The sequence below is a fragment of the Pangasianodon hypophthalmus genome, chromosome 18 (genome assembly GCF_027358585.1).
Source record: "Pangasianodon hypophthalmus isolate fPanHyp1 chromosome 18, fPanHyp1.pri, whole genome shotgun sequence".
NCBI lineage: Eukaryota > Metazoa > Chordata > Actinopteri > Siluriformes > Pangasiidae > Pangasianodon > Pangasianodon hypophthalmus.
In genome coordinates this window covers 20,529,122-20,542,237 of record NC_069727.1, presented here as the reverse complement: position 1 = coordinate 20,542,237, position 13,116 = coordinate 20,529,122, and the positions used below count along the sequence as shown (strand labels likewise).

Below are 13,116 nucleotides of genomic sequence, written 5' to 3'. Positions count from 1 at the left end.
AGTCAACAATGCTGAGGATTAAATAAAGATAAATGTTTTTAAGTGGCATCGTTAGTACTTGGAGTCCACCTAACAGAGAAACTCAGTGAGTGATAAAACACACTGTATGACTGCAAATAAAGCAGCCTTTGTGGTTATTGTTTCTAATATATACTATAATTTCTAATATATATGGCATTGTGAGTCTTTGGGTGGAAAGTGAAAAGGGTATATATAATTTCAGTTATTACTTGCTCATCATCCCAAGTCTGACAGCAAGTGGTTTTATAGAGAAGTACGCAGCTGCTGAAAGACTGGGTATGCCAGCTTAATTTAAGTGAAACTGCTTCCTGTGAGACAGCCTGGGCCAAAGAGAGCCACCCACTCCAGCTGGAAATATCCCACAGCTGTGACACTCAGTGCAGAGAGAAAACGAAGAGGTGGAAGGACTATTATTTAAAAAAAAAAAAAAAAAATGTATATAAAAGCTATTTTTGGATTTTTTTTTTTTTTTTTTTTTTTTTTAAATATGAAAAGGAAGCAGAACCATAGCTGAAAACGGCTAATACTGAGCTTTGTATGTATGTCTTCAGGAATATTCCAGAATATTGGTCATCTAAAAAGCAAATAACGTGCTCACGTAAAGCACGGCACAGAATACAGTCATGCAGTTCATTAAACACACGAGCGGCTTCTTGTAAAATGCGAAGACTTCGGACAGACGGGGTAGGGCAGGTGGAAAGTGAGCAGACATTTAAGAGAAACATAAAGCTTAGAATAAAGGAACAGCCTGTTAAATAAAACTTCAAGAATGCCTTCCATGAAGTGGGAAGAGTCCAACTTCTCATTATGGAGTTAAAATACTTCACTGGGCCAGGTAAATTTGCGTCTTCATTTAGTGCGCAGCCCAATCAAAATTCATGGCACTGGCTCCTGGCACATCTGAACAACATCTGTACATCAGAGATTATTAATGAGGCAGGCGATATTCATTTCGTCACATTAATGTGCAGGGAAATAAACGAGTCCTGTCATAAATCTACAGTCAGAGGACACTGAAACTCTGGGGAATTTAAAAAAAAAAAAAAAAACAAACAAACAAACAAAAAAATAACGTGCATGTACAAACCAGGACACAATCTCGTACACGTGAAACACACTCACCCCCGAGATGTCGGCCACTCGGTGAATGGGGACCTCCTTCTTGCTGTGGAGCCCCTTCCCATTCTTAATGGCCCTGCAATCATTAAGAGTGTTAAAATAGGTCTATATGAGCAAAGATTGAAGAATTCCTTTATATCTTAAGCACTTAAAAACAATGCAGGCCTGGCCTGAAAAATCACCACACCACCACACAGAGTCCCACTGACACTGCGCACTCCTAAAAGGAGACATGTCCTTGACTATTCCTCACTCTAGGCTATCATATAGTGCCATTACTAAGGCTCCTAATAGGGAAGTGCCATATATAAGGAACAGAACAGTAGGAGACATTATTATTACATGTGGGAAAACTGGAGCCCTGTAAAGTGTTTTTTTTTCCAATTAGGAGTCCTAAGACTGGCAGACTGCAGAGAAGAAGCTACATGACTGACCGCTTGAAAGAAGATGGTCTAAAAGCCAGCTCTAACTTGCCTTGTGTCAAATTATAATACCCTTAACGTATGGATATGAGACATTTCAGCATAAGAGATAAAGAGATTGATGGATTTACGGGATGCAAGGACATATGAATAACAATGTTACACTGTGTGAAAAGGAGACACACAACAGGCAATGAGAAGTGAGATAATTTGCTTTGTGTACTTCTGTAAAATAGCACTCCCAGTTGCTTATTGCTTTCATTTGAAATTCCATTCAGTTCATCTTCCCCATATGTTAATCATGCATGCTTTTACCAAACCCTCGACCCCATGCCCTTCCATATGTCTTCAGAGATGAAAATGTGACCCTTGATTCTACCTTGACCCAATGCACACCAAATAAAGCTCAGGTTTAAAAAAAATTACAAGCAGACGGAAAAGTGTGAAAGGAACAATAGACAGCAGACTAACAACGTGGTGTCCTAGCAGAGTCTAGTCCTAGGGTTTAGGGACAGGTGTGCTCTTACCGCGCTTCTGCAGCCAGTAACTCGTCGTAGTGTGAGGACCTCTGATCATCATCCTGACGATATCTGATTACTGTAGCAAGGCCTTTACTGACCAGAGCCTCAGCAATATTTCTACAGAGAGAGTGAAAGCAAAAATTAACGCACCTGTGAAAGTGGGCAGGTTTATATGTTTAAAATATAACAATATAATAAAACGGTTTCAGCAGAACAGAGAAAAATAATGAAAATAAAATAATCTGCAGGTCAAGAGCACGTCTTCGTGTTACACACACACACACACACACACACACACACACACACACACACACACACAGCGAAGCAAAAACCTTATTGGCTGTTACTGTATGATGTTTTAGCCTTCACAGCTTTGGAGAATCATGCCTTTGCAAAACGAAGCAAAGATTGAGAAAATTGAGACTTGTTTGTTACTCACACTTTACTGACAACTCAGCATTAATCTATCCCTTTATCTAATACAATAAAATTAAATTTATGATGCCACTCTTCAAAATCTGTACTGTTTTTTTTGTAGCTGTTAAATATTTGTGCAATGATTGAGAAGAACTCACAGGCAAGGAGGGCTGGTAAAGGTTTAGGTGTACAGAAGAGTCTAATGAAGTTTCAGTTTAAATGTAAGAGCACAGAGAAATATAGCAGCAAGCAGCGATTAAGGGACCAAGCACTTTTTGCCCCAACCCTTAGTGATGGAGGAAGACCAGAAGACACTGGGACTAGCAGCACTTGTTCTCAAAGAGAAATCTGATGGCAATACATTAAGCTGCTGCTGAGAAATTGCATCACTTCCTGTTTACAGTAGCCCTCCCAAGTTGCAAATGAACAAGTTTCTTTGTTATCATCAGGTTATGCTGCTAATCATATGTACTAAGTCTGGTTGGATCATGTTTCTACGATGTTGCGTTACAGTTATTATTGCAAACACATGTCCAAACCTGCCACCCAGTGCCACTACAGTGCTTGAGGGCTATACACCATAATTGCTGCGTAGGTATCTGACACTGTCCTCTGCCAAATTTCATAAAAAGTGTACAAAGCATTCTATGGGCTGCCATAGCCTTCCATGTGGAAGTAGTAGTAGTAGAAGAAGACAACGATGACTAAGAAGAAGACAACCTACAATTACAATAGGACTGTGTACAATTACACACAATCTTCCTCAGGCTCTGGGAGACAAAATTTAGCGTGGCTTCAGCGCTAATGCATGCTGGATCATCAGTTCACCCTCAAGTATATTATAACCTCACACCTCTATCCCACAGCATTGCATACACTAGTGAGTGTGTGTGTGTATTAGATTAGAGTGAAGTACAACAAACTGACTAAAACCTATTGTGGATGTTTTCAAACAGATGTGACTCATCTCTCCATATCACATTATGAAGCAAATAAGAGGGAAAAAGAGAGAAAATCTGAGGGGGAAGTTCACTTTTTCTCTTCTACTGTAATCTGCAGTTTTTGGTCCATTTAAAGGGAGATTTTATATTGCACTAATCCAAAACACCATAGAATCTATCCTTACATACTACGTACACAGGCTCCAGAGAACTACATGTGTATATGAGCAATAGAAACATTGAGCTTTAGGTATTATCTATCAAATAACAGATTATTATAGTTCCATCAAAAATCACTGACTCTGCAAGATTGGACAACGTGCCACTGTACTTACATTCCTCCAATGGTCACGGTGGCACAGGTGCGTTCTGGGAAGGAAGGGATGGGTGCCGTTTCTGTGCTGGTGGTGGCAGCTCTGATGTAATCGACAGTGACGTTGACCTGAGAGCACACAGAAATCACTCACTCACAAAATCTGCAAACATAAACATTATTCCAAGCAACCACTATTATCACTTCTGGAAATATACAGACCACTGAAAACCTATAGACAGGGATAGGAACATAGAAATGTTCAACTGCTTCATGACCATGCACTAAATCTGACAGAACTACATCCAAAAAAAAAAAAAAAAAAAAACCCACATTAAATATTTTTTTCCCAATTTCCCTGTGAAGAATGATAGCTCAACTGAAGAGCTAGGAAATTTATTTAAAAAAATAATTAAACATCAATTCACACCCTGATAATGGATAAAGCCTGTTAGCTACTTTTTCCAAGGTCAATCCCAGTCAGAATGAATTATGTCTTGTTAAGCTGTAGATCTCTGCAGAGCAACACTAAATCATACATCGAAACAGTTCAGTATCAGAGAGAGAGAGAGAGAGGGGGAAAGGGAGGGCTGACTACGACCGTCTACACTGAGCACTTCACACAGATACACTCTCACTCTTAAACACCACCACTCTAACACACTGTGCCTGCAAATACCCAACAAGCAGAAAGTCCCAGCCATAAATGAAGGACATGGTTAATGTCACAGCAATAAACCAGTCCTTTTAGCAGAAAATAAATAAATATTCAAAAACAGTATTGTAAACAGCTCCTGTGTCGGAATCCATGCTCATCTCTCTCACAGAGCCCATCATATGTGCAGACAGGGAACATGCGGCCTCCTGGCTTTCCTCATTAACACTGTGCAAACACACAGATATTCAAAGCGAGGACACACTAGCACCAATTATTCTGATGCCTGCTCGTCTCACTCTCCTGCAGTCCTGTGGGTGTGCAGAGACGGATCCTCCACTGTCACAATAGATTTATTACACACAAATGATTGCAATTATACAGAGAATGCGCTGTAGAGACACTTGTTCTCTAACAGAAACAGCTTTGTGGATCATTCACTCTCATCAACACGTAAAACATTGGCTCACAAAGAGATTTTTTTTTTTGTCTCTCTTTATCTCCCCCAGTAAAAAGAAGGAGTGCTCTGCCCCCCAGGGTAGAGGTAATACGCTTAGGGGAAGCAACACTTCAACCCTCTCAAACACTAAAAAGGGGGAAGAGAAAATAAAAAGCCAATAATTTACCCTCAAGAAAGGTATAAGATAAAGGAAGAGATGACTGCAGCCAATAGAAAAGCCGACAAATAATATACATATATTACATATATACATATAAATCAGTAAATGTCTGGCTAAACGTTACGTTTTCAACACAGCAAGTTTTGGAGAGCCATTTATTCCCATTATACAAATTAAATATGAACTTATTTCATGGGAAATGAAGAAATACTCAGAGACACCTAGCAGACAGGACACCGCACCGCTCTACTGAAGCTACTCAGATGTGACTTTTCTAACAGCACTGGAACTTTGTCATCACTTCGGAACTCTTCACAGGAGCCAAAGTACTACGTTTTTTTTTAAGCTTGGTCTTTCAGAGCAGATTACAGCAGAACAAGACATGGCTTTGCTAACAGAACTGTCAAAGTTGTCAACACTGTAAATCTTTGGAACTCCTGCTACAACATCCAGTTTTGGTCACAGTGTCTGGAATAACCACACCATAACCTAACTTACATTTGATTACTGAACCACAGCATTACATTTAGAAGAAAATTGAAATCTGTTAATACTTTGTAATCCCATGAAAAATGTTGCTCCATTTGAGAACGCATTTTCTGTACATTTATTCAAACCTAATGCAAAAATTCCTCTGACAGCCTTTTAACATAAGGGATAACGGGATTATGGCCCATTCAGTGGGCATGGACTTTTGAGCTGCTAGCCTATGATACCAAGACCGCACACGTTAAATCAACCCTCAAGTGCAGGTGGACATTTAAGAGTGGGGCTGATTCATGCATTGCATCCCGGAGAGAATAATCTAATGCACTTTGGCTGGATACACTGAGGAGAGGCTGCAATATTTCATGGATTAAAAGTGAGCTGCTGGAGTTGCACAAGGCTGTAATTCTCTGAAGCTCAGCCAGAATGACCCACTTCATATTACTGGAGTGCTATCCAACAAACGCTTGCAGTACACTCACATACACACCATGTGAGGATGGAACTGTCCGAATGAACTCTTTCCTGATAAGTGGATTAATGTACTCTTCAACCTTTCCTTATATACAGTGCAGCTGGAAAGTTTGTGAACCTTTTACAATTTTCTGTATTTCTCTTCATCCTAAGAGATCCCGGTTAAACAAATGATGCAAAAACATTACAGGTTTTATCTTTATTTACTGAGCAAAATGATCCAACATTAAATATCTTCGTGAGAAAAAGTATGAGAACCTTTGCTTTCAGTAACTGGTGTGACCCCCGTGAGCAGCTTCAACCAAACGTTTCTGGTAACTGGTGATCAGTCCTGCATAACGGATTGGAGGAATTTTTGCCCATTGCTCCTTACAGAACTGCTTCAGTTCAGTGATGTTGGTGGGCTTCCTCTTTTTAGGTCCTTCCACAACATTTCCAGTAGGTTACATTTCTTCTTTGGAGACTTACTTATGTGCTTAGTGTTGTTGTCTTGCTGCATGACCCACTTACGGTTAAACTTCAGCTCACAGACGGATACTCTGACATTCTCCTGTAGAATCTGCAGGTACAATCCAGGATTCATACGTTCATCAATAATAGCAAGCTGCCCTGGACCCGAGGAAGCGATGGAGCCCCAAACCATGATACTGCCACCCCCATGCTTCACGGTTGGGATGAGGCTCTTATGTTGATATGCAGTGTCTGGTTTTTGCCGAGCAGAACGCTTTTCATTTAAAACAAAAAGTTATATTTTTGATTCATCTGTCCACAGAACATTCTTCCAGTCATCTTCAGTCTTATCCATGTGGTCTTGAGCAAACTTCAGACGGGCAGCAGTGCTCTTTTTGGAGAGTAGTGTTTTTCCCCTTTTCTACCCTGTCATTCACACCAGCCTGCTTCAGTGTTTGTCTGATGGTGGACTCATGAATATTGACGTTACTCAATGTAAGAGTGGCCACGAGGTCCTTAGATGTTACCCTGGGGTTCTTTGTGACTTTCCGTAACATTATTCGCCGTACCCTTGGAGTGATTTTTGCAGGACGATCATTCCTTGGGAGAGTAACTGTGGTGCTGAATTCCCTCCATTTTCTATATTTCTTTCATCTCCCTCACAGTGGATTGGTGGATGTCAAACTCTTAAGAAATGGGTCTGCAAAATTTTCCAGACTGGTGAGAATCGATGACTCTTTTTCTGAGGTCCTCAGGAATCTCCTTTGAGTGAGTCATGGCACACTTCCATAAACCTGTGCGGTGAAGACCAGACCTCGATAGTGAAGCTTATGTTCTTGAAACATGGGAGGGCCTGCTAAACTCACACCTGATTGCCATCCACTTGAGTGAAACACCCGACTTCAAATATCCCAAAGATATTTGTTGTTGGATAATTTTGCTCAATAAATAAATGTAAAAAGTATAATGTTTTCATGTCATTTGTTTAATTGGGTTCTCTTTATCTTTTTATGTTTTAGGACTTGGATGAAGATCTGATCACAATTCAGGTCAAATCTATGCAGAAATACAGAAAACTGTAAAGGGTTCACAAACTTTCTAGCAGCACTGAATACAGTCCCTCTATAGAAGTGCTATGTATATATAAAGTTAGCCAGTTTTGGGTTATACCATTACTGAGAGTGGCTTAAATACAGGTTGCTCGAATGAAAAGGCTGCTTTGAATGAAACGTATTTCCCCAATGTGAGTAAACTCTTTGCACATCTTTTCAGCACTTATTTCAAAGGCGGGAGCATGGATTGAAACAGTCTCCTTCCTGTATAATCTCTCCCTTGGTAACAAAAGCAGTCTCAGACGCATCCAGGCATAGCCTCAAGCTTCTTCAACAATCCTTAAAAGTCTCTACAGCCAGGAAAGGAAGACTATATTTGAATACAGAATCAAATTCCAGACTGAATTCAAATTTTCAGCCTACTGGACCCATGCCACAAGCACAGTTACTGAACGCCGTCAGAGAAAACAGTAAGATAGCCTCTTCCATTTGACAGCAAAGCTCACCCATGTGAAACAGTTACTTCTGCAGATTTAATTCATTATTTGAGCAACAAACAGAAATTTTACTTTTCAAAATTGTTGTGCTGGATAAAGAGCGTTTACCTAACAGGGCACTGGACTTTATCGGATTTTGTCACTGCCGTTACCAAGGCAGCCAGAGCGGCACAAGTGTCTCTCACATTGCAGTTAAATGCCCTTGGCATACACATATTCCAGTGTCCTAGCAACAACAAAATGAATCAAACAGAAACATAAAAACAGCCTGTGTTTACTGCGTAATATCAGCAGTAAACTCCCATGTGCACAAAATTAACCCTTCTACAATAAGATATTTTGGTAACAGATTGTAGCAGGTGGGGTCGTGGTTAGAGGACGTCTGCAGCAGGAGCGTTTGGGGATAATTAATGTGGAACACCTATCTGCACTGTGTATATTACCGAGCTGTTTCTCTCTCTGTCTGAGCAGTAAGCTGAGCCTGTGAGTGTGAGCTGAAGAAGCCAAGAGGACTGCAACAGCTGAAAAGCAAGCTTTAGTTGGGTAAAAGTGCTTTTTTTCTCTCCCTTTCTCCTTTTTTGATTACCGTGCTGCAATGTGAGCATAATGACAAATAAATCAGCCCACGAGCAGGTTCGACCTGGCCCCGCTGGCTTATTGAGCAGAGTGCCGTTGAAATACACTTCAACTGAAAAGTGCAAGTGCAGCTCCTCCTTTCCAGGTCACACATTCTAATTTAAGGTGAACTATGTTAGCAGAACACCTATAGACTAGGTCAGTCTTAATGAAGAACTACATGTACAGTAATGATTCATTCCCCCTTGGGAGAGGTATTTTAAATTCTAAACAGTCTATTCTAGATAAACTTGCATGGGAGTTAATGCCCTGTACATCCCTCAGAAACAGATTCGTGGCACTGCAACATTATGTACATATTCCAGTAAAACGGCAACATTTAAATGCACTTGCCATACATGATGGCATAAAACCTGTTTATACTATATTTGCACCTTACAGCCATCTCCTATATTAAATGCCTCTACAGTCAGAAATTATTAGCTTGTACATTTTAAATTCCAAGCCATAAACCTGATTTGAAGCCTACCATTACAATTTAATGAGACCCTACATTACAAACACATGAGTTCCCTTAAACTCAGTTCTATTCACCTCTTGCCAATCACTGCATGATTACAATGGGACGCATGCTCGAGCTTCCTGAAAATGAATGTCTTAGTATACAGGATCATAAACGACCAATGTTTCTTCATTCTGGGCTTTTGCATGTTAACAGAAATGGCATGAATTTACAACCAACAGAAACCGTCACTGATAAATTCTCACTTAACTCACCCCTAAACATTTCCTTCTCTGCTTCCTGTCCGTGTAAGGTGCAGCTGGGGCTGCTTTTACTGATTATTGGGCTGATACTGATTAATGGCCATTGGGCTGTTGTTGCAATACACACCTGGCCTATCCGCTGTTCGTAAAATAGCCAAGTAATAACTAAACAGCAGGAATTATTGGTCTTTGTTTGAAGCATTGCTATCTTTGTGCAAATCAAAGCTGAGAGCACATGGAGGAAATATACACACAGAAAGAAAACACGTGGTGAAATCAGCACTAAAGCCATGAGAACAGCGAAAAAGTGTTAAAAATATTTCCATTAACTACATGTTTCGCACTACACATGCTTTATGTAACAATGTCATTACCTGCAAAATCCTGCTGTTGCAGAAGCTTCGATTTGTTGTGTTCAAAATGTTCTAGTGTTCAAGACTCATATATATCACAAACTACACTTCCCTCGTCCCCTAATGTGGGTGACAATAACAAAATATACAGACCACAGATCTACAGTGCACTGGTTCGTTTTATCATCATTCTTCTGTCTTAGCAAACATCCACTGTGAACCAGACCCGAATATAACTGCTTAGAAACCAAACGCCTCATCATATCAAATTAAGAGAAACTGCCCTTTCGTGTGCTGCTGTTTCTCATCGTAAACAGATATCATAAATCTTCTATAATTAAAGATTGTTAATTTCTCATCTATTCAGTCTCCTGCAGATCAACTCCTGTTTCTATAGTAATGGGTTTTCGTGTATTTTAAAACATATTCTGAATAAACCGTTCCCCATGACAACCTTATGAGCTAGCTCGATTCAAGGCTTCTGAACCAGACCTTGTTTAAAGCAGAATGTGTATTACAGCTCCAACACTACAGATTAGGTAAAATTATTGATGTGGTTTTATATACTCAAAGTGTGAATTAACACTTTTCAAGCACACAAAAAACAGATCAATTGATTTCACTTGCAATATATATGGTCCTTGCTTAGACAACTGAATGTGTGGAAAAAAGCTTTAATATCATTTAGCGTTGAGTTTGTGTGAACTTTATCTCTAATCTGAGACCCTGAGCGTGAGGGTGAGCCACCATCTCTTCTCTCCATACACACCACTGAAGAAATATCACACGAAAATATCAAACAATGGCTTTGAAGAGAAAAGTCAAAAGAACAATACCTAAAACAGTGGTATTTTCCTCTAAATGTAAAAGTGTGATACAAAGCAGCAGACGCAAAGAGCAGCACACTGATGATGCACAAACATTAAAAATGAAAACACCTGAAACATACTAAACTGTTGACCATTAAAGTTCATGAAAGGGACAGGTGTAAAATATGTGTAGTTTCACAAGGCCAGTTTAATTTCATCAAGTCTGTTTCATTTTGGCTTTATAAGATTAATGATGAGGCAAAATCTGTTATTTAGTGCAGTTTACATAAAGATACTCTTATTGTGTGTGTTTTTTTTTTAAACAAATTCCTTGTTTGTAATTGGTTAAAGTAGATACTCTTATTGTAACAGGGAGTAATCATTAGATTACCCCAAGAGAAGAAAGTCAGTTCACTAAAAGATGTTAAATGTTAAGTAGTTCCTCAAAGGTTTTTTTTTTTTTTTTTTTTTTTTGCATTGTGTTACACAAAAATTAAACAAAAATGCCAAACGCCATTCACTACAGCCACTCTCATTTACGTCACGTTGAAGCTGATTAATCAGTTTGTTGCTTAATTCACGAGTATCCAACAATTAAAATATTCGTTTTTTTACAGCCCTATCTCATATTGAAATGGTTCATGTAAGAATAATACATCATCTAGATAGAGATCTGCAGGTTATAGAGCAGGTTATAGATATAGCTGAAGATTAAGAGCTGTTAATCTAGACAGCCACATTAACTGAATTCATTAATGCAGTTCCATCCCTGTTTTTAAGACATTACCTTCTTTCCAATCAGCTTCTTTCTCAGGAATTCTCTGGCCTCAAACATGTAGGGGATGTCATAAAGAGGACGGAAGCGCTTGTCCTTGTCCTTATTCTTCTCCTATGGAAAAGAAAGGGAGGAAGGTGGTTAAGATAGAGAGAAAAGAAGAAACAACAACAACAAAAAAAAACCTTTTCCAGGCTTTTATATTCCAAGTCATAAAAAAACCCTTTCTTCTGACAGTAAAACTAATCCACATGCAACATGAATATAAGTATGGTGAGTTACTACCCAAGCTAAAACAGGGTACAGGTAATCGTGTACACATGTGGGTGCTGGATCTGGGTCAACCAGGGTCACGCAAGTTACCTAGGTTAAAAAGATACATTAATATTTATGTGGGAAAGTTCTCAGTCTTGCTATGGCCCATTCAGACTTTCCTTTGTGGTACTAGCAACAAGCGCTCGTCTTTAAGACTACACAAAAAAAGTTATCGCTTTTTGTTATCAATTGTAATATGAGAGAAACATATATACAAGAGAGAAAAATATAGTTTAGAATAATATACAAATATGAAGTTTAAATAAACAACTAATATTGGCAGAATGTATTGAAGCTTTGTAGCGACCATGTATCCACCAGTAGGGGGCTCCCTCCTGCTACTGTACCATACAGCGAGACATACAAGTCTTTTTTTTGGGGTTTGATGTGTTTTGCGTTCTGAGATGCTTTTCTGCTCATCACACTTGTAAAGAGTGCTTATTTGAGTTACTATAGACTTCCTGTCAGCTCAGACCAGTCTGTCATTCTCCTCTGATCTCTCTCATTAACAAGCTGTTTCAGCCTGCAGACCCTCAGCTCACAGGATGTTCTTTGTGTTTCGCTCCATTCTGTGTAAATTCTAGAGACCGTTGTGTGTGAAAATCCCAGGAGATCAGCAGTTTCTGAAAAACTCAAACCAGCCCATCTGCACCAACATCCATGCCACGGTTAAAGTCACAGAGATCACACTTTTTCTTCATTCTGATGTTTGATGTGAACATTAACTGAAGCTCTTGACCTGCATCTGCAGGATTTTATGCGTTGTGCTCCTGCCACATGATTGGCTGATTACAGAACTGCATGAATGTGCAGGTGTATAGGTGTTCCTAATAAAGTGGACGATGAGTGTATACTAGTATAAAATACAAATACAAGCGACGGATACAATATAACTGACTCAGAGTTATAACTTGTACATATATCGTCTATTGTACGACAAATACAATCTAACTGATGTGGAGTAAATATATTACACTGAAAAAAGATGTTCATCTTCCTGTGTCTCTACACATCCTGATCATGGCTGTACTATTTCTTGATTATGTCAGTTCATGTTTGACTGGCAGATGGTGAAATACATTACTCTGTGTGACAAAGTTTTATTCTACTCTTGCGTTACGCACTGCTAGTTACGGCATTCCTTACATTTCTTATGTTATAACTCCTCTCAATAGACATTACACCCTGAATTATGCTCAAACGTATGTTCAGCTGGTGTAGCTGCCCGTGTCTTAACTGCTCAAATCAAGCCATTTCCCTCAAAACATATCAGTGACGGTGATAGGTCACATTCTTCAGGCGTTTGTCAATTGTAAATTTACATCAAAGTACTAAAATGCATGTACATGTGATCGGGATTTATATTTTCAACTTCAGAATCTCAAATCCTAATCTCAAAGCCAGTGTTAATTCAAGGGCCAAAACCTTCATGTCCAACTACAGACTGCATAATGCATGAGACACATTCAAGCAGTAGGCATGTTTTGTGGATTCTGAATCCTTTTCAGGGTCTAATGCTTTTAAAACAATCCTGA

The 13,116-nt window shown here is 39.3% G+C and overlaps 1 protein-coding gene across 1 annotated transcript in view; it reads right to left on the bottom strand.

The window, feature by feature from the left end:
- Window positions 1–13,116, bottom strand: part of snd1 (staphylococcal nuclease and tudor domain containing 1) — an 83,635-nt gene that overhangs the window by 50,857 nt on the left and 19,662 nt on the right. Inside the window, exons 11-14 of the mRNA XM_026943322.3 lie at window positions 11,279–11,380; window positions 3,777–3,883; window positions 2,090–2,200; window positions 1,144–1,216 (exon numbers count right to left, since the gene is read on the bottom strand). Coding sequence (XP_026799123.3) covers window positions 1,144–1,216; window positions 2,090–2,200; window positions 3,777–3,883; window positions 11,279–11,380 — 393 coding nt within the window. The remainder of the gene's footprint in view (window positions 1–1,143; window positions 1,217–2,089; window positions 2,201–3,776; window positions 3,884–11,278; window positions 11,381–13,116) is intronic.